The 21,443-nt window shown below is 38.2% G+C and overlaps 2 protein-coding genes across 3 annotated transcripts in view; one reads left to right on the top strand and one right to left on the bottom strand.

The window, feature by feature from the left end:
* Positions 1 to 7,262, bottom strand: part of GPSM2 (G protein signaling modulator 2) — a 29,482-nt gene extending 22,220 nt beyond the window's left edge. Inside the window, exon 1 of one of the 2 annotated variants that reach the window (XM_033067276.1) lies at positions 7,217 to 7,262. The gene's annotated coding sequence lies outside the window, so the exon portion shown is untranslated. The remainder of the gene's footprint in view (positions 1 to 7,216) is intronic. The other variant, XM_033067277.2, reaches the window with a different exon arrangement.
* AKNAD1 (AKNA domain containing 1) overlaps positions 1 to 21,173 on the top strand; it is a 35,188-nt gene extending 14,015 nt beyond the window's left edge. Inside the window, exons 3-19 of the mRNA XM_033067275.2 lie at positions 2,130 to 2,260; positions 3,040 to 3,145; positions 6,388 to 6,547; positions 8,067 to 9,220; positions 10,278 to 10,407; positions 10,511 to 10,662; positions 10,767 to 10,826; positions 11,311 to 11,444; positions 11,791 to 11,917; positions 12,601 to 12,764; positions 14,047 to 14,132; positions 15,203 to 15,316; positions 15,402 to 15,512; positions 16,357 to 16,438; positions 17,231 to 17,378; positions 17,996 to 18,101; positions 18,762 to 21,173. Of these exons, the coding sequence (XP_032923166.1) occupies positions 8,144 to 9,220; positions 10,278 to 10,407; positions 10,511 to 10,662; positions 10,767 to 10,826; positions 11,311 to 11,444; positions 11,791 to 11,917; positions 12,601 to 12,764; positions 14,047 to 14,132; positions 15,203 to 15,316; positions 15,402 to 15,512; positions 16,357 to 16,438; positions 17,231 to 17,378; positions 17,996 to 18,101; positions 18,762 to 18,799 (2,529 nt within the window). The 5' untranslated portion in view covers positions 2,130 to 2,260; positions 3,040 to 3,145; positions 6,388 to 6,547; positions 8,067 to 8,143 and the 3' untranslated portion in view covers positions 18,800 to 21,173. The remainder of the gene's footprint in view (positions 1 to 2,129; positions 2,261 to 3,039; positions 3,146 to 6,387; positions 6,548 to 8,066; positions 9,221 to 10,277; positions 10,408 to 10,510; positions 10,663 to 10,766; positions 10,827 to 11,310; positions 11,445 to 11,790; positions 11,918 to 12,600; positions 12,765 to 14,046; positions 14,133 to 15,202; positions 15,317 to 15,401; positions 15,513 to 16,356; positions 16,439 to 17,230; positions 17,379 to 17,995; positions 18,102 to 18,761) is intronic.
* The last annotated feature ends 270 nt before the right edge of the window (positions 21,174 to 21,443 follow it).

Here is a 21,443-nt window from a genome sequence, read left to right as displayed (position 1 = left end):
AGTTTGCAATTCTTAGTTACACTGAATGTCTACAATAGATTTTTTAATTTAAACTTTTGACAGAAAACCACATTTCTGCACAGGTAAAAATTCATCAGCAAGCAACAGAAAGCTAATGCTGTGATTTATCTGCAGTATACAGAACTAATAATTACAATACAATTGGAGAAGAGAGTTTTATTCTCCTTCATCACCTCCAAACAGTACATTTCAAGCAGCTTCATTTGCTTCTTTGCTCAACCCACACCTTCTTTTGGAGTTTGTCAGATGATCAGAAGTATTGCTTTGCTGATGCAGTCACATGGCTGGACAGCTGGCAGACCCTGACCGCTCACTTGGGGGCTGCTGGAATATCAAACAGTTCCTTTCCTTCTGCCTTCCCCTAAAGGAGATGATCCAGTCATGCCTTCCCTCCCATCTGCTGCTCCACACAAATCTGTGGGAAAGGAGCATCTGCCAAATGAAGTCATCATGGACAGAGAGATTCTAAAGCTACCAGAGGAAAGCACAGATAAAGGCAGATCTACTGCACAAATTGCATTTCCTGAGAAAAACTAGTGACAGAGACTTCTTGTTTCAGGATCAAGACAAATTCCCCAATGGTGAACTAAGTTTGAATTTCCTTTCAGAAAGATTCTGCAGAATGGGTAGGAGGAAAAAAACGAGAAAAAATGAAAAGAAGCTTGAACTGGATCATCGAAAACAAAACAGAGCTTTGCATAGCCTGTAAATGAAGAACTAGACTAGATATTAATAAAAATATACCAACAGTCCAATTACTGAAATACAAAGATGAGCTTGGCTTCAGACCTTCAAAATATAAAAGAGCATATAAATACAAATAGCACAAGGAACACTCAGAAGCAAAGCATTCTCTACTTTAGTCATCAGTGCTGTTCAAGGACATTTAAAAAATTCACCTGAATTAATGAATAAGCCTAAAATAAGCAAACAAAAAGCCTTAAAATTTCACATCAAGTGTAATATGTTATTTACAATGTAAACAGCATCATCATTAGCATTTCTGCAATAATACATATTCCCCTGTGAATGAGTCTTTAAGTAAATGTGTGCCATGCTGGGGAAAAGCTAATTTTTCCAAATCTTGAGCACAAGTGACTAGTCATGAAAGTGGATCATGCAAATACAAGAAACAACTGTACTAAGACCACTGTGGTTATTCTTGGAGGCTTAATTTTAAACTCCTCTCTGCACCATTTTTGACAGCTGTTCAACAGCAGATTAGCTGAGTGCACATAGAAACCATCTTCACTGATGAGGTGAATTTGAGTTTTTATTCCAGGATCATGATGATGTGGAGCAACACCTGCTCTGAAATACTTCCTTTGTCTCCTGATGGATTTCTCTGTTGAGCAGAAAACCCCAGAATAAACCACAGGGATTCTTTCATAGGACTGGCTTAGCAGCATGCAAGCCATGTGCAGCTCCCATCACACCTTAATGGACAGAAGAGGAAAGCTGAAGTTCATAAGCAACTCCCGGGCTGCTCCTCCCAGTTGCGAGTGACAGAGCTCGTGCTGCAGAGCCTGTACCACTGCAGAGCATGGCAAAGACCCCACCTAAACATCCTATGCCATCAGGCTCATCAGACGAGCTGCAAATAAATTAAACCACTATCTCATGTTCTTGGTTGAGATGCTTCCTCCTCCACCCCACCTATATTTACCATGCTCACTTAGAAATATGGGCCCACACAAACATAAGACACATGGCTGAATATTGCAGAGAGCCCTGAAATGGCTGGAAGGGGTGGGTATTGCACTGCTTTTGGCCCACAGGTGATGCTGACTTGTAATGCTGTCAACCCACTGCTCCACGAGCCTAGGATTTCACTTACAATGTTCTAATAGAAAATCAAATATGAGGGTTCCTCGCCTTTGCCCAAACAACGTGCACAGAGCATCTTTTATATAGGAAACCATAATTTCCTGCTAGAAGGAGAATCATCAAATTGTAACTGAGAGCACGAGGTTCGACAGGCATTTTGTAACCAGTACTGACAGATGCAGAGCTGACTGCCTTTTGTGAAACAAAAGAAAAGAATTACTAGAGTGAGGGATGGAAACTTGACTCCATTATCTCTGAAATTATTCCATCTCCCTTTTTAGCCACTTCATGCCCAAGACTTAATGACTTCAGTAACAGAAGTACAAAAGGCCAGAAAAGACCAGAAAAGTACCAGTAATAGAAGTCAGGATACTTACGACAACTCTCCTCAAAAAATAAAAATAATTGCCAAGTGAGTAGTTACACAAATACTATCATTGTCACAAACTCCTGAGCAATCTGATTATTTTCTTCATTCCTCTCCCTAATTTCTTTCTAGTATTGTACATAAACCTAAACCAAGAAAGGGATTTCTGTCCAGTTAATTTACTTACCAATATACTCTAATTTAGTCATCAATATGACTACAGGAAGAGAAACCCCCTAGTGACAAAGGGGCACAAGTATCTCCAGAAGTCTCAAAGAGCCCCAAGTAGGTACACAAAATAGTTTTATTGAAAATATTGGTAACTATATGAAACAAGATGAGGAAAATATTGCATAAACCCCCAAAACTACTTTACAGAATATAAATCATACTAGTTTTTGAAGCACTATTTGTATTTTTTTAAAACCTTTAAAAATATCCTAGCAATGAGATACTCATCTCAAGATTTAAAATTAATTTTAAAAGACAAACAAACCCCCCCACATGATGACAACGATCAAGCATTTCTGAGACAAATTTTGCTCACAATGAAGTGAGGCTCTCAACACATCCACAGCTGGAAATGAATTCACAGATTTGACAACCAGAAGAACACAGCTCCAGAGCAGAGTCCAACGTGCTAATGTGGCCCTGCATTATGACAGACATGGTAACAGCAGAGGTATTTATCACTATTTGTACAAATTTTTGTTTGGGGTTTTCTTTATTTCACTAGTTGCCTAAACGAAACAGGTCCTGCTCGTGGTAGGCTGTGAACATAGGTAAGAGAAGGTTTATCTCGACTTCATTTACTTCCTTCACAGGTTAACTCCTCTTGACTGCTCCTGCACTCCCACTTCTGGCTCACAGCACTCTGTCAAAGGCAAACACAAGCCCGGGAGCCTTTCCACCTGCCCTCTGGCATTTCCTGTAAGTACTTTCCACCTATTCTGTAGATTAGAGGAGGATTTTTCCTCTGTTTGTGGAGCACCTAGCTGAATGGAGTTTTGGGGCTTTAAGTAATGCTAAAGGTCTGCAAGATGCCAAGCCTTTCAAACTCTATATCCTGCTTATTTCTTTTTCCCTTCTTTTTCTAAGAAAAGCAGTATTTAAGTGGAAAACAGCTTGCTACTGAATGTACATAATTATTGTCCAGCGTGCAGGTTAAAGAACCCAGTGTAGCTAACACAAGTAACCACAAGTATTTTTATTGCACAGACACTGCTGCAGATAGTTAATGTAAGCCACCTATTTAAAACCTGAATTCGGGGAATCCCACACTGTGGTAAAATAAGAAAAGAGAACATGAAGTGCCAGCAAAATATAACTAATATCTCCATCATAAAACTAATCAAGCAACTGAAAATTAATTCTACCTGCAGCAAGATTAAGATTTTGGATACAAGAACAGTGCAGAATAATATCACAGTCAAAATATGTCAGAATTTTTCCACATATTTGATACATCAAGGTATTAGGATTCCTTTTTTTTTTCTTTTATCAGAGCCAGATGTAAGTTTATTTACAAATTGTCATTCACAGACTGAAAACAAATACTGTGCTGCCTTCTTTCCAACATCTCCCACAACTGGGGATGAGATGTGTGTCCAGGCACTTTAAGTGCACAAATGCCGCAATAGACTGCAACGATAGTTCACAATAAAGCAGTAACTTTTGATCCTTTTATTCACAGTGCTAGTTGAAATAATTCCCAATAAATCAGTAAATCAGTAACAGTTTTATTACCAAGTTCTGAAAGTAAATTTGAACCCTGATCCTTTGGGACAATCTCATAATGCAAATGAACATACACGAGGCCTCTCCCAGGCAGTGAGACGCACGTCTCCCAGGCACGTTCAGTTTGGGAACTGGAGCATGTTATCCAGTGTGAAAGAACCCACATAGGAAGGGTTCAGCACAAAGGCTGCCTATTTGCACTTTAGCTGATACAGCAAGTTGATCCCAGATCTCTCCAATAAAATGTTCCGCCTAGGTTAGCTCCTTCCTGGCCTATAAAAATCTCTTAGAAAGAGATCCTGGTATGTAAAAAGAAGACAAACATTGTACAAGCATCTTACAAAGAAATGGAAGAAGCTACCTTAAGATTCTATAAATTAAGTTTTAAAAATAGTAATAATCCTTAGAATCACTGGCAGTAAGACACAGTAGTAATTTAAGTGAAGCAATATAGCTGCTGTTTCAAAATTCCTAGTTGGCACTGTGGTGCTCATTCAGAGCCAAAGCAGACATTGAGCATAACGAACCCTTACCACCCCAGCAAGGTTTTGCCTTGCAGGGAGCAGATGCAGCTCTCACAGAACCTCTGTTACACAACTGCAGTGCTCCATGGCAGGTTAATGCCAGCAGCACTGCCTGGTGCATACCTGCCCCTCAGTTCCCAAGTACTAACAGCAGCCATTAACATCCTCTCTAATGAGGCTACAGCTACAACCTGCAAAACAGCCTGTGCTGCAGGAGGAACACTCCCCACAGGGAGAAGACCACGTGCTGTTTTTTTGTACTGTTTCCTTCTTATAGACAGGTGCAGTGTATTTATAGCACATCACCTATGGAGATTTAAGGAAAACAGTATTTGTTCAGGTGCCAAGTTGTAAATTGCTTTGCATATTCATTCCAACACTTGGGATGCAGATGCAAATCTATTCAGAATCTCCTCAATGCAGTTTCTTCCATCAGAATGATAAGTACTGGGCTGCAGCCCATTCTGCCCCCACTGCCAGTTTATCCACTGTGTACAGACATTATTACACTGAAAGAATCAGTCACAGTAGCACATCCTGTTCTCTGACGAACCAGCGACCACTAGATAAGGTCCAGACTCCAAAGTGCTGCATGCAAGGAGCAAAATTCCTGAGTATACTAACATGGTAACGGGAGGAAAAATAGTGTAGCAAACAGAAATATCCAAGAAATAAAACTGATTTAGAGAGCCTTCTTTATAAATCACATGTGGTTTATATTCCCTGCAACCTAGCTGAATTAAAGCTTTCCTTCCTATTTGTAAAAGGTTTATAATACAAAGAAGTTTTATTATATGAACAAGAACCATAGTTCTCAAACACTGCCAGATTTGAGTCCCAAGAGGCAATTTGACATTAATCATCTGTTCAACACTGTTGGTGTTTCAGGCTCTCTCTTGCCAGTCCTTCCACTTCCGCTTTTCCTGTATTTTGCATTCCTAATATTGTGGTCTTCCACAAAGTAATACCTTTTTTTTTTTCCTTTTTGGATAGTATCACTTGTATAGCTGACTTGGTATTAAATAGTTTAAGAAAAGTTTCAGGTTTTTTTCTGGTACCTGGATCTCTCTTTGCTTTTATTTGCAGGAACAGTGATAACAATAACAGGTTGATCCCTAAAAGTCTTAAGAGGATCACTCACTCCTCAAACAAAACCAATTTCATTAAGACCTTAAAAGCCACTGAAACCAGGACTATTACGGATCTGGGCAGGACTAACTAAGTTGCGGAAAGTGAAACTGATCACACAAAGGCTACAATAAACCTGGAGGACAAAAAGTTCAAATATGTTAGCTATTAAATTTAAAACGTGGAAGATGAGGAGAAACTAAAAATTTTTTTAAAAGTCCCCTTATGTTCAGTAGTTAAAACTATGCACAAATAGCATTTTTTAGGAAAAAAAGCCTCTCAAAACTTACTCTGACCTTTGAATCATCAATTTGTGAAGCAATGCTGCAGCAATGAGCAATGTACAATCCTAAGTAGTTGTAAGATGCTTGAAAGACTTACAAGAGCATTTAAACAACAGCATGCTAAATAAAGCAACTGAGAAGACTCACAAAGGTTTCTTCTAGTCCAATGAAGCTGTCTTAGGTTTCAGGTAAGTTTTGTCCCAGCCTTATACGGAAGTAACTGGAAGTAAAAAGTCCTTCCTACTGAAGAGGGATGCATAACCACAGAAGACTTGCTAACCATTAATTAAACTAGTAAGAAGGAACATTTGGACAGGCCTACAAATTAGTTTTAACACACTATAAATATATATAAGCAACGAATTTAGAAGGACTGTATTATGAGGAGGTCTTTTTGCTAGCTTTTTCAGGTCTAATAGAACTAGCACTTTAAAAAAGTTATAAAGTTTCCAGACAAAACTTAAGCAGGGACTAGAATCTTTTAACTCATCTTTTTCAGATGCAAGACTCAGCACGTTCTTCCCAATTCTGAGATGGTTGCACAGCTCTCCATAGCAACCCAGGATACATGAGCCCTGCAGTCACTGGCAAGAATCTAACAGGAACAGCACATTGGGCTGGAAAAGCTTCTAACGCAGAAGAAAGGCCACAGCTTTAAGGTGTGGTAAAATTTGTGTCTTGGCAATCAGGTCAGTAAAGAGACAGAGAGCAATTTCTGATACACTATGCTCCTCCACTGACAAAGTGAAAAAGCAAAAGAAGAGCAGGAACTACACTAGCAAAACCTACAGTCTAGTACATAAACGACACTAGGTCTAGTATAGTGCGAGTTTAGATATGCCAAAACACAATGCCTAACTCAACCTCTCGCACAAGAGTTTAGAGCTTGCTCCCTGTGTACCCCACTCCTCGCGTTACGCTTGCAGATCCTTTGGTTCCGGTTCTATTACCATCCCATTCCACTCCCGCCCGCACGCTTTTATTTTATTTATCCATCTCGTTAGCACAACACAAGTGCTCAAAGCCGCCCGATGCACAGCCCTGCTGGTCCCGGCTCCCTTCAGAGCCTCCAGGGCGATCGTGGCACACACCCCACCCCCCCGGGCACGGGCAGCTCCTGCCTTTGTTGGCCAAGGGCGCTCGCCGGGAGCCGGCACGGGGCACCGGGCCCACGGGGCACCGGGCTCGCAGCGCACCGCCCTGACGGGCCGCGCCGCTTTATCCGCCAGCACAGCGCGCCGCTCGGGGCCGCTCAGCTGCGGGGCCGCGCGCGGAGCCCCCGTTCTGGCACCCAGCGCACCCCGCCGCGCCCCCGCAGCACCGCTCACCTGTGTGCGGGCCGGCGGGGCTCCGAGGGGCCGGCGGGGCTGCGGGGGGCCGGCGCTGTGCGAGCCGGGCCGGCGGGGCCGAGCGGGGCTGCGAGGGGCGCGGGGCCCCGCCCGCCCACGCGCAGCCGCTCCTCGAACCCGCCAATCGGCGCCGCGCGCGCCCGGCCCCAGGGGCGGGGCCGCCAACGGCCGGAGCGGCCGCATCATCCGCACGGACCAATGGCGAGCGGGGGCGGGGCCCAGCACCCCCGAGGCTCCGCCCGGCCCGGCCCCGCCCCGCCCCGCCGCTGCACCGGCGCCCGCAGGAGAGCGAGGCTGCCAGCTCGCCTCTGCCGCCCCGAGCCACTGCCGATGAGGTGACACAATGCCGCTCGTGCGGCCGAGCTGCTAATTAATCGCATTTTATCTGATGCACGGGGCCGAGAAGTAAATTTGGAAACAAAGTTTGTGATCTTTCTCTACAGCATAAGCTAAGGAAACGCTTCAGAGTGGTGAGAGGAAGGGGGCGGAAAGGGGTTGGGAGGTTTGTTTGGGTCTTTCCAGGCTGAAGTTGAACTTCAGTACCACTTGTGGCTCTGTTACCAAGTTTTTTTTGTCTCTACCACTGCAGCGGGATTAATGAGCAAGGACAGGTAGCAGCTGCTGTTCCCCGTGCTTTTGTCATTTGTGTCTTATTTCCTCCAGCAATTAATGCAGACTTACACTAGCGCAAATGGGGAACCATCCATGCCCGTACGATTGTTCTAAAAAAGCTACAGCAGGGAGATAATTAAATATTAATTATATAGATAACGCGGTATTATTGTCATGTACATTTGAGTATAAAATAATTATTACTCATACATTCCAGATTTTGATCCATGCAATAATTAAAGCTCTGTCCACCACTGGCAAAGCAATGGCATTAATATTCTACACAAACTGGAAATGGAGACCACAAAAAAGTGCAAACTGTCAGACTGGATGAAAGCCCAAATGAATAATTCATTTTCAGATCCATTAGGCTGTAGCACAGATGCAACTGAAGAGGAAGATGATTACTTTGTTTATGATGGAGATGTAGGAATAAGCTGTAAATACAACAATAATTCAGATAAGTTGAATGCCTGTAGTTGTACAAAAGGTATTTCTGGTATTTTAAACTTAGCCTGTTCTGAAGATTACAAAAATATAAAAGCAGCAACCAATTATGAAACTCCTCTACAGCCTGAAGAATTCTCCAGTCATCACAGAGGCACCAGAGGAACAACTGGAGTTCCAATTGCAATGCCTGGAAGTGATGCTGCCTTTAAGAAGGAATTAGCTGTTGGTAGTTCCAGTACACCAGATAGCAAAGAACATGTAACTACCTCCAAGATGTCCAATGTCCTCCTGCGTCATTTTCCTAGGGGAGAATTACTAAGCACATGCCACTTCATTGAATGTGAGACAATGCCAGAGGCGTCCTTTACTGAAAGTATCGATGACACCGGGAGCAAACCTGAGCCTTCAGAACAGAGCAAAAGCCCTTCAGTGCATGAACAATGGGCCACAAGCTCCAAGGAGTATCCCTTAGAAATGCAGGAAGAAAAAAATGCTCTTGATAAAAATGGAAACTCATTAAATGAAAACAGACCTGTTTCAAAGAAACCTATTTTTTCTTGTCCGTGTGGGCACATACAAGAATATTCCCAATTGATCAGTGAGACTGGAGATGCACACACCTTTCAAAACAGAAAAGACGAGAGAGCCCTGTTCAAAAGAACAGTTTCACCCTGTGAGCTCAAATATGGCCAAGGGCAAGCTCACTATTGCCTCCCTGACTTCTCTGAAGTTGCTTCAGAAGTACAAAAAAAACCTGACAATATTACAGTTCCTTCAACTGAAAGAGCAAAACCCTTTCCTGTTTTGCAAAGTAAATCAGTAACAATGAACAACATTTTGGAAAATAAGAATTCCTTCAATTCTGCTAAAGTAGAGAATCAAGAAGAAAGGAGTATTTCACAACTGCTGCGACAGCTACAGGTAATTAGGATGCTTGAAGAAATTCTTCATACTGGGTAAGAGTGCTTTATTAGAAGAAGATATTCTGTATCCCATAAAATCTAACATGACTAGCTCTATAGGCACTCTGCAGGTATCAGTGAATACATCATTTGACTCCAAAACTGCTTCCACAAATAAAGTTCTGTGGGACTGACTTGATACAGAACTGTCATTGCCAATTACTTGAAGGCTGACTATTGTTTAATACTCCAGTTTTTAACACCGGTGCATTGTTAGTGATGATAAAGCATCCTATCAAATCATTAGGAAATCCACTATAAATTGTTATTTCTAGTGTTCTATTTAAATGTTTAAATTTACAAAAAATCTCAAATGTATTTTTAAGAACAACATTCTGTTTTTATGCTGTGCCCATGCTAAGACATCTTTGCCTTTTTTTATATCTAACACTCTTCAATGACTGAGACAAGCCAATTCTTTCTAAAGGATTTTTTCAACTACATTTCTCTTACTGCAGTGAATTTCTTTTAAAGCTTGGTAGTAATTGGATAACCACTGCTCAATTTCACACACTGACATGGAGCTCACTCACTGAGCTTTACAGATTCTTAATTCCATTCCTAGATTTACATCTTAGGAAATTACTTGAGACACAAGAAGTTTTAATAGTTTTCCCTATTTTTTCCTGGCTGCAAATGAGATGCTGACACAGCATGCTGACATACAGAATCATATTGACCACCTGAGATTTAATTCTAAGGTAAATATCTCAAAATACATTTTTTTAGTCATTCTTCTTTACCTTTAGGACTATAACTATCCCCTAAAACTATTTTGTCACCTTCATATCGTATTTCCCATTTATACAAATCCTCTATATTTTCACAACACAGAGCAGAAGTATTTTAAGTATTTATACAATAAGACACTTTACACATCTAACTATCAACTCAGAAAACCGGTACTGTTATAATAAACATTTCATTAGTATTTTGTATTTTGAGTTAAGGTTTTTTTCCCAAGTCCCTAAGTGTTCTATACACTGTATCTATAATGAAGGTTCTCATTTTAACAGATACTTCCTCAGCCAGACTTTGCAAATGCCAGCACTGCCATTTCCTCGGGACACACGGGGACACCACCTGATGTCATCACATTACGTGCTCCTGTCCCTGTACAACCTACTCATGGTTTGCTTAAAGCAAGTAAATAAAATTACAGTAACTATGCAAATGACTATTTAATGTAATGTGATTACACTTTTGGGCTGAAATTGCAATTGATCAACCTTACTTTGTATTTCCATAGGACTGGAGCCTGGAACAGCAGCATCAGCACTACCAGCAGCTGGGACAGTAGAAGCACACTGTCTAAATCCTTCTGATTCACTGCCACAACTAACACTTGGAGAAAAGATGTCTCAAATACTAAAGGATCAGACAGAGCAACTGACTAAGAAAGTAAGGGCTCTGTTTCAATATATACTTTGCACTGATCCTCAAATTCCATACTCACTTGGCAAATTTGTTTAAATTTAATACAATTCTAATATTTTGTCTTGAAGGTGGAAGACTTCTCTATGCATATGATACAGGAAAAAATCTTTTTACAAGACAAATATCTGGTAAATCAATTTATGTATTTTGAGCTATGTGAAGTGCACTTGAAATGGCTGTAGACTTACAATTTTCTGGCAAGATTCTTGATGTTTACCTCAAATGGATGTTTACTCTTCTCAATTCAAAATGAAGGTATGAGGTTAGAAGCAAAAACAAAGGTGTTCAGTAGGTGGACAAATTCTTAAATCTTTTAAGGATTCCGACTTAAAACTATTAATAAAAGGCCTGAAGTTGCCATGTAAGTTAGGAATTCTGGTGTGTAGGGCATCAGTTCAGAAAGAATTTTTATTATTTTACTTGGACATAATAGAGCAGCACAGAGTATCAGGTGAATATACAATATGCAGTCCTGTTTCAATTCAGAGAACTACCAAAATTCTTACCAACAGCACTGCAAATAACATCAGGCTTACATAGCAAGACATAGGGATAGCTACTTATGCTGAGTTATCATGACATTTTGTATTGAATTATTTCTTATTGATGAAGGCATTAAATCAACTGAAAAGATACCTTGATGCCTTGGAAAGAAATTATTTAAAAGCTAGAGAAGAGCACCACAACTTACAACTGCAGAACTACAAGGACAAGCCTATCAACCTTGGAGAGTTTGATCCCGAGAGGTTAGAAGAGAAGTGCTAAGTAGTACATCAGTATATTTTCTTTGACTGTCTTACAGCTTTTACTTCATTTATCCATGAGAGTTTTCTTGAAGTGAAAATATTATCTTAATATGGTAAACTAAAAGTTGTTTGGCCAAAATTCACCTCGGGCTTTATATATCCTACTTGTAATTGGGATGTCTATTTATTTGATTATGTCAAATATTTGAAAGGGACTCTGTCAACTTTATACATTTTATTTTTTCCTATGGGAAATGCACTGCAATGTCCACTATGGTTATCTTGGAAAGAAATAAAAGATCCGTTTAGAGAGTTTTAAGTAACTGTGGGTTGTGATTGAATTTAGAAGGGTGGAAGGAGGAATATTCAGACTTGGCATGCTGCTTGAAGACATTCAAGAACAAATCAATGGCAGCAAAGGCAGCCTGTCATCGTTACTGACCTCCTATGAATCTGCCCAGTCCTTCTGTGAGGTAACTGACTTTTATTAAAGACTACATTTATTCTGTTTTATTGATTCCAGTCTTGAGAACCTAAGTGCAGTTGTGTGATTTATACTCTCATCTAGTAAGAGCATGATGCTTTTAGATAGAACCTTACTTCAAAAGAAATTATTTTTAATGAAATATTAACTTCACAATATGTAATGAACTGTAACAGAAACCTAAGTATAAAAATACAACTATACTGAATGTTCTTAGTTCCAGTTTCAAATGCATTTATTTCATAGTAAGAAAATACGAGTAGCTAACTTAGCTTCTGCAAAGCTGTTTTGAGGAATTAATCACTATAATTTTGTGGGAGGAAAGATTACTTTGTCCAAGATTACTTTGTCCAAGATCTTAATCTGCAGAATTACTAGCAGATCCAACAGTATTGTGCTAGAGAAAATTGAGTTTACTCCTAAGAATGGTAATATTTTCTCCCAGATCATAAATACACATACACACTCTCCACCCCGCCAAAAAAAAAATCTTACTGCCTTCTACAAATCTACAGGCAAGTCTCAAAAAATGCTTTCATATTAAATGTTTTAGGTACCTTGGGCTTCAGAGAAAAATGGTGAGAGAACCTGAGGAGATGCTGTTTGGTGGGAGTCATCCCTTGCAATGCAAGGCCCATATAACTTGTATCTGTGCTTTGTTACTTGGTACAGAGCTCGGCAGTTTCAAGCACTGCTGATCTTCCACAAAGAAGAGGTACTGAAACTCCATTCCTTCACAAGAACCATGAGGGAGAAAGACATCAGACAACTGATGCAATCCCACCAACAAATAAACTTTCTTTGGAAGGCAAAAAGTGCAATCTTTGTCTTCACATGTAAGTGAAAACTTGGAAACAGCTGCTCAAGTTTTTATAAAAACATACATAAAATTAACTGCTGAATAAGAAAATCAGGATGACTGAAATCTCTGAAAAGCAATATGAATAATACTTCCAGAATAAAAAATTCTACAGAATTCTGTAACTACACATCCAAGAATTCCTCTTAGCCTCGTCTTCCTACCTTTCTCAGTCTGAAAGTATTTCCTGAAGCCGAAACACCACCATCACTTTCACCTAGGAGTTAAATCACACTTCTGTGTAAAATTCATGACAGCCACACAAGCTCAGGATGTGAATAACTAGTCAGAGTACAGTGCCATTCAAAGATAATTTGGCAATATTTGTGTGGTATTTTTAATTCAACAAGAAAAGAGAGGGATGCAAATCCTTTCATAATTAACAATCAAAACCTTGTAAAAACTCTTAATACCATCTCCATCCTTCTGGGAAGCATTTTATAGATGTTAAACATCTCAATGAAATTAGAAAAATAAAATAAATGGTCTCCCCTTAACCAATCTAAGATAAAAAGAGAACTGAAGTAAGTTCCAGTAGAGAAGCAGAGTTGCTGGGAAAAGAATGCATGCAGCAGAGAACAGAGTCATATTAACCTAATTCTGTCAGATTATTTTACAGAGTAGGTATTAATAGCTGTCTAGTAAAACTCACCTAGCTTCCACTTTTTTCTCTGCATTGAAAGTGTATTAATTCAATCTTCTGATTATTATGCTCATGAACAGGCAGAAAATTTTCCAAATAAACTCTGAGATCCTGTACACCCAAAGTAAAAATACATATCAAATAACAAGGAACCTTGTTCTTTTTCTCTCAGAAGGTACATCTCAAATACTCCTCTAATTATCTAAAGACATCAAATTAAATCTAAATAATAATAATAGCTCAAAGTTACTAAGAAAGCAAGTAAGTTTTATTAAAACACTATCAGTGGTAACAGATGGATGTATCTAAAATTTCATACTATTTTACTATTTCAACACAGGATTATCAAGATCTCTACTTTTAAGCATTTTTAACAGCTGTGGGAAGTTGAGGTGCTTTTGTCAGAATGTGTCCTTTAACTAAGGGTTCATTATTTTTCAACTGGTTAATTATTAAACTCCTGCTTGCCACCTTTTCAGATAACTGATACAAGTAAAATTTTTTCTATTAATAAATCTGATTTCTTCTCAATTAAGAAGTAATCATTAATATATTTATAAGTCTCATCATAGAAATATTAAGATACAATTAAAATATTCTGTTTTCTTGCTCAAAGAAATACAAACATCCAGGAAGGGAAAGCTGGAACATCTCTACTCCTCGTGCAGAGAAAACCAACTGATTTATCAGATACCAACCTGAGTAAGTCATGAGGGCATACAAAGGTCAGAACTTTGCTTAAACCTGCTAGGGGATCCTGTGAAGAAATACATTCCTTTTGTGTCTCAACATGAAAATTGTAGTTTCAACAGCTGTTACTGCTTAGCAGAGCACAAAACACTAAGAATAAAAAGGAAACTAAAAAGAACTCAACTGGACAGGGTTCTAAGCAACTTCATTTAAGCTGGGCCTCCTTTGAGAGGAGACAGAATCAGATGACCTCCAGAAGTTCTGTCTAACCTGAATTACTCTATAAATCTTATTCGGCTTTCCAGATAAGTTTCCAAACATTGCTACTGCTAATATTTTCAAGAGCATGACAGTGACGTGCACACAATGCTTTGATTTTGCTTTTTCTTCTGATGTGCACTTATTTCACATTCTAGAAGATGATTCCAAGCTTGACAACTGAGACACTTCCTATCAGTACTTCCGCTTTCAGTTTTTGGATGCAACTTTGTTATTCTGTGTAAAAACAATTTTACCTTTCCACTGCAGAATATTCTGAGGCTTTTAGTAACCAGCAACTAAAGGAGAATAGCAAGAGCTGTCCTACATTTAGTTTTAAGTCTGAATATACAGGTTTTCTTACCTTTTGTTTATCAGTTGTCCTTGACCTTTTTGTGATATCCTTTTAATTTAATATAATACACTGGGATTATTGTTTGCACCGGTTGGTGCAATCATTAAAGCAGTACCATACTGGAGCTGCTAAAGTTCTCCTCCCATTCCTATTATGCTGCATGTTTCCATAACACTATGGACAGGGAGATGGAGAACCTCATTAAAAAAAAAAAAAAACCAAACAACAATTCCTAGTCTGAAAATAAGCATCACCAGAAAAATACATTCAAAGCTTGTAGAGAGGGCTGAAAGCTAATCTTTAATTCAATCCCCTCTCCCGGGGGGGAAAAGTTCTTCCTCAAATTACAGTAGCATTAATGGCAGCAAAAGGCTCTGAAATTAGAGTGCCGAAAGCCAAATAATTACCTGAGTACATTAGTCCAAGCTTCTCGTATTTCAGACCCTTTTAACTTTTTTTTTCATTTTAGGCAGTGATTCAGAAGAGTTCTCAGCCTGTTATAACAATTCACAAAGCAAGGACCTTGTCAACTGTAACACTCTAAGTCACAAGTCTTCAAATACGAGATGTGGAGAGAGAAAAGGTACAGTGATTGCAAAAATATGAACACCTACAAGGAAACATTGCTTATAGATTTGTTTTTCTAAACCACATATCTCTGTTTCCAGGACTTAGATGCAGATGCCCCAGGGGAAGCAGAGATCAAGTAAAACTCAGGAATTACAAAGAGTCTGTTCAGTCTTGTCCCCGGTGTAGAAAAAGCAGCTCTGGTTCATCCTGTAAGTGTGATGTGTAATTAACAAACACAGACTAACTTTTAGGGGGCAGAAAGCCACACTGTACATACCAGGCCACATTTAATTTAATATAAGCAATCATTAGCCCTGTAAATCCAACTTTTACACACCTGATCAAGTTTAATCTCCATGCATGACAGATTTAACTTTCCCTGATTCTTTATGAGAGGAATCCTTTCATATTTATTTACAGTAGGAATATCTCATTTTGCAGAGCCACATAAAAGGATATGGAAATTAGGCATTACTGTGCCAACTTTTATAGTGGCAGCCATTACCTAACATATTATAAACAAGTAGTATAGAAAATTCAGCTCTACCCTCATATTGTGGGACATGCAGCAAAGTCAAGGAGAGTCTAATTAAAAAAAAAAATTAAATGTTGATCATCTGAACATGTACCTTTTAAAGTCACTCAGACGCTCTCTAGCCTAAGAAAAAATTGCTTAAAGAAAAATAGAAAATTCCATCTAGAAGAAAGTATAAATTAGCTATTTGTCTCCAGCAATCCTGTGAAACAACAAATCAAAGTAGTATTCATGTAATTATTAGGATTATGACACTGATTATTCTACATTCCCCACTGCAGTCTTTTACTGTATGAAATTGCATATAAATCTGCATTTCATTTGCCAACTAAACTCAAGAGCTAACACAAAAAGGTTAATCTGTCCTCATTTACAAAAAACTTTAAACATATTCAAATTTTATTCAGCAGTGATAGTTACTTGCTCTTTAATTTATGCTGAAGAGAAAACAAATGTTAAAATACACAGAAAATTACGGGGTTTTTTTTTTGTTTTAAACATGGCCTCAACAACTGCAGCTCGTTCACAGAAGAGAATCTCCACTCAAAAGGCTCAAAAAACTGAACAGCCAGGTGAAGTTGTAACCAGGCTTTGTGAAAGGTAAGCTGTAGCAATAATTATGTAGTATAACATAAAACCCCATTGTTGAAGATTCAGCAGGAAAAAAAAACCACCAGGTATCATAATCAGGAAGAATGTTTTATCTTTTGCAGTGCATATTGTATATTAGAATTTCACTCTTTAGTGAAGAGCATGTGTAAACAATTCTTGGATTAGTTCTTCACTCCTAATTTAATGAAGAGTAAAAATGTAACTTCTTTAGATAACACATTTAGTAATGAAAAAAATTTCACTTTAAGAGGATGTTCCCAATTCCAAGATTCAAAAGCAGACCTGTATTATTAGGATGCAGCTGTTTGCTACCAACTATTTCTCTGTAAGTAACAATCTTACTTTTAATTGTTGTTAACATTAAATGATATAGAAATAAAATGGATTCCTAACAGAAGCACAGACTAGGCTGAAATGCAAACAAGTTTTGTCACAGATTTTTGACAGCTTTGCTCAATAGCAGTAGATTGCCTGGAAGTACAGCAGCTGCACTTGAGAATCAATGGCATAGAACACTGTGAGAGAAAGTTACAGCAGCAGCAGAGTGCTGCTATTATGAGACATTTCCTTACTCTGCATCTTAGAACATTTTCTGTCTTATTGCAGTGCAGATAGAACAGAAATAATGATGGACTGTGCTTTACAACTCGATGGAAGATTCTACTCACCATAAAATTACTTTGCAGCTGAGTGCTATCAAGGTGTATGTATGTAATTCATAGTTTAAAAGTTTTTTTTTCTTAATTAAATTTTATTTTATTCTATGTATCTTGTCTTTAGGAAATCCTTTGAAGCTGCCAAAACCTGCTGTTCAAGCACATATGATAAAATAATCCTTTCACATCAATACATACCCAGCAAGAAATCTGCCCGAAGAAAATCTGCAATCAACATCAGAGACAGAAATGCCAATGATTCCTATGCAAACGTAAGACTTTGGAGTGAAAATTAAAAGCCACACAACTTTCTTGAAAGGATTACCTCCCTGTATCAAAGCACTGTAGAACATCCCATTCTTAGCAAGCTGATTACTATAACCTAAGCATATGTAGTCCATTTGAGGGTAGGACAAGAGGGAGTTCAAACCCCAAGTATTTTGGCTTATATGTTAGTATAGTTCTTCATACGGGTATGTACAGCCTTATTGTGCATCTTAGTCCCTGTATACATCGTGAAACAGATCAAAAAATAGCACTGCATCTTAGCTCTAGAATTGTGTTTTACATACTGAAACAAAGCCTAGCTAAAGAAACCACTATCAAAACCTCAGGAAAGCTTTCTCAGTACCAAAAGCATGCACCACACCGGAGCTGATACTTAGAAAGGTGCAAATGTTTCTCAGTTCAAATGAATACAGAGAGAAATAACTAACAGATACTTCCAACTTGAATCCTAGAGCAGTCCATCATGTGACTCAGTTTTACTTCTCATCCTGTATTCAGAGTGAAAATCATGGACAAAACCTTAAATATCACCTTTTTTCCAGTACCTATGTATATATTTGCCTTCATTATTAATAAGGATACATTTTATTATTTCCAACAGATTTTAAATTCTTCTCTGGATCATGCCATAAAGACAGCAAACAGTTTGAAGAAAGCTACAGAGCGAATGGTACAAGCAGTTTCAGAAGATCTAGCTAAAGTGAAAAGTAAAGAGTTTTAATTACCTACTTATCAAATGCTATATTGTTCTGCTGGTTCATACTGAAGTGTTAGTATCTCTGCAAAAATAAAATTATAAACACAAACATGAAAAAGTCAGCTAGCTAACTTTGTCAGCTGGTTTGTACCCACCGGTACTAAACCAAACTAGAGCATACAGGTATTCCACATTTACACTTAGTCTTAGAATTGTAAAACAAATTATTCATTCTACTGAAAGTCTTTAGCAGGTTGGCTAATCCCCATTACTGTGTACAGATACCTTCTCTAAGTATTCACTTAAGACAGCTTAATAAGAATTGGCCTAAACAAGCAAAATTAATTTTCTGACTTGGATTTCCCCCCCACTCCCAAGTGTGAGAATAAACCTCAGTCATTACTACATATAATTTTTTTCCACACTTCAACAGCAGCTGCTTAATCACACCAAGAGAAAACAGCCTCTGTACCTGAGACATCTAGGAGCAAACATCATGTTAACATAGCAAGCCATAGTCAACAATTGGAATTATTTTGGTTTTAGAGTGCCCTACATTGAGAGTTGCTTGTTTTTAAGAAGCATCCTTGTATGTTGCAATGACTGAATTACACCATTGGTTGTCTATGTAACAATTAAATTGGTTCTTTCAATGTCCTTAATTTGACAGATGTATCTGGCTTTGACATTTTAGCTGATGGTAAGTAGGTTGGAAAACTTTAAAATACTGTAGGAATTCAGTGAGCCAAGAAAAGTCATCTATTATTTTCCTTCTAACATCCACTTAACTGCAGTGATTAAAGGCAAGCAGTTAACAGCCTTGTTTCATCAGGGATGCTACTCACTGAAGCCGAAGTACATAAGGATTGATGAAAACCAAATTTGAAATGCCAGTGCATTCCTTAAAAAGGACAGTCATTTTCAGGCAAACCTGAGCAATTTCATCAGTGGTAGATACAGAAATAATTCAGACTCTGTTCATACAAGCAGTGATTGCTAAACTCACTGCCATGTGCCACTTACTCACTAGCCTGAGTCAATGGCTTTTTTCAGGGCTTCTTCCACCCTTCACAGTCAACAATACCATTAACTCTTCCTCCTTAACCTCCTACTGTATATCGTACAACTTCATTTGCCTCCACTTATTATGCCTTTTTTTCCTTTATTTAATTTAATGTTTGGGATGTCCCCATTATTTGCAAATGAGCTTAATAAATGAAGGAATTGCTGCAGCTTCCTAAAAATTAAAAGATTCACCTCTTTCACAGAGATCTCTCCACATCACAAGAACAGCTTGTTCTAACCTTTTGTTTATCCTGGATCCCTGCACCTGCTGTCCTGTGCCTGACAGCAACTGCCTATGAGAGATGACAGTGAATAGGACAGTGACATAATAACATTTCCTCAGAACATTCTCTGGCAAATGGAAAGCCCAGAATCCTTCCAAATCAGCAGTAACATTTATACTTATTAGCCCTATAAATACTTATGTTGAGGATTTTTTCCCCATATAACCATTTAGAGCATGTCATTACTGCCTGACATCTCAGATACTAAAGGTCCTTTTGTTCTGATTTGACAGCTGCAGGTTTCATGGGTTACTTCACACACTGAATAGGAAGATAACCCTTCAGTCTGAACACTATCAGGATTTTTGATGCTTCCATCACACACTCCACAATCATCTTTTTTCCCTTGATCAATGATCCTAGTTTAGCCATTCTTGAGATGAAGATTGTTCCCTATCTTTGATTTCCCTTAGTAATTTCTGAATCTTGTCCAGATTTCCAGATTCAACTTTAAAAATCAGTTGCTGGGTCCACATGTAGCATTAGGAAAAGTGTTTTAATATGCATAATATGAAAATAGGAACTTTCAAAATTATAATATACCTAGTACATGTACTCTGAAATACTAAGTTTTTGTCTATCCTGACAGAACTCTTTGATAACATTCTTGATAATGATTCTTGATGTAGAAAAAATGTAGCAGAGAAGATCCTTGGGGGAAAAAAACCCAAATATCTTGAATATAACTTCCACTTACCCTCTTCATAAGCCATTTTGAGTTACATATAGGTGCCAGATTTCCCTATCATAAAGCATCTTTATTATTCCACCGTTACAGTAGCATTTGGCTTTGCTTTGCCTGATGGAAAAAGTGGCTAAGAGACACAAAAAAAACCAGACTAGGGACTTTTGAATTATCAGCTATCAGGCTAAGCTGGGGATAGCCCTTAGGCCTGAAGCAGAGACATGGAAAAAGACAACTCCTGAATATACAAGAAGTAATCTGGAATTGTGAGCTGGTATTACTTCAACTCTATGAAATGTAAAAAATATCAACACAATGGATTTTATGTACCACTGAAATCAATTACTTCAGTCCTTAAACGTTAACACTGATATCAGCTATTTCCTTCTGTACTTAACTACTTTCCAGCTTTAGGAATAAGAAAAATAAATGCGTCTACATACATCTGTTACAACAAACCTGGGTTCTTCTGGCCAAAGGTGTAAGAAATAGATATAATCTTAGTGAGATTTTTCAGTACCAATTTCAAAGTGTGCATCTTCAGTAAGAAGACATTGAACACAGCATTTCTTAGGTAAGTACTTTTACTCTGGATTTTTACTGTGATGGAGTTAGAAACTATAATTCACAAAAACAATACAGATCTTTCTGCTGCATTTTTTAAGGTTGTGATGTACATGGTATTTGATGAACCAGTTGATTTAAGAGTAGTGTTCCATAGTCCTATTGAAAAAAAGTCAGTGCAGATTCAAGTCCAAACTCGTTTAGGTGCATTTGAAAGCTACAGCCACTGATTCTCATCACTCCCCACGTCCTGCAACATTTTAGACTCATTATGTCATGCTCTCCCCTTTCATTCCTCTCTGATGTAGGGGGAGAACTTGACCTTTTTCCACCTTCTAATTAACTCTGAATGAACTCATCTAAAAAATGTTCTCTCAAAGTACTGGTTAACCTGAGAACAAAAATAAAGGGAAAAAAAAAAAAATCACAAAACAGAAAATAAATACTCATCATTGGAAAAAATGTAAATAAACAGCCATGAGTAATCTATTCTTTTTCATTATAAAAGATTTCTATTGGATTCCACATACAACAAACTAACATTTCAAGGCATATAAATACAACATCCCTTTAGAAATTCAGTAATTTTAATTAAGTAATTTTTGAAGAGAAATCTAAACAGTACTAGTACTACAGAATTCATACAATTTCATTTTTTTATTCCCTTCAATGTGAATTTAGGTATTTCTTAGTACATAACACAATTTTTTAAAAGTAAATTCTCTTGAGTACATCAGGTTTTGTCATTGTTTAC

The sequence above is a fragment of the Catharus ustulatus genome, chromosome 9 (genome assembly GCF_009819885.2).
Source record: "Catharus ustulatus isolate bCatUst1 chromosome 9, bCatUst1.pri.v2, whole genome shotgun sequence".
Lineage (NCBI taxonomy): Eukaryota > Metazoa > Chordata > Aves > Passeriformes > Turdidae > Catharus > Catharus ustulatus.
The sequence above is the reverse complement of the archived record's forward strand: the minus strand, read 5'-3'. Positions and strand labels throughout refer to the sequence as shown.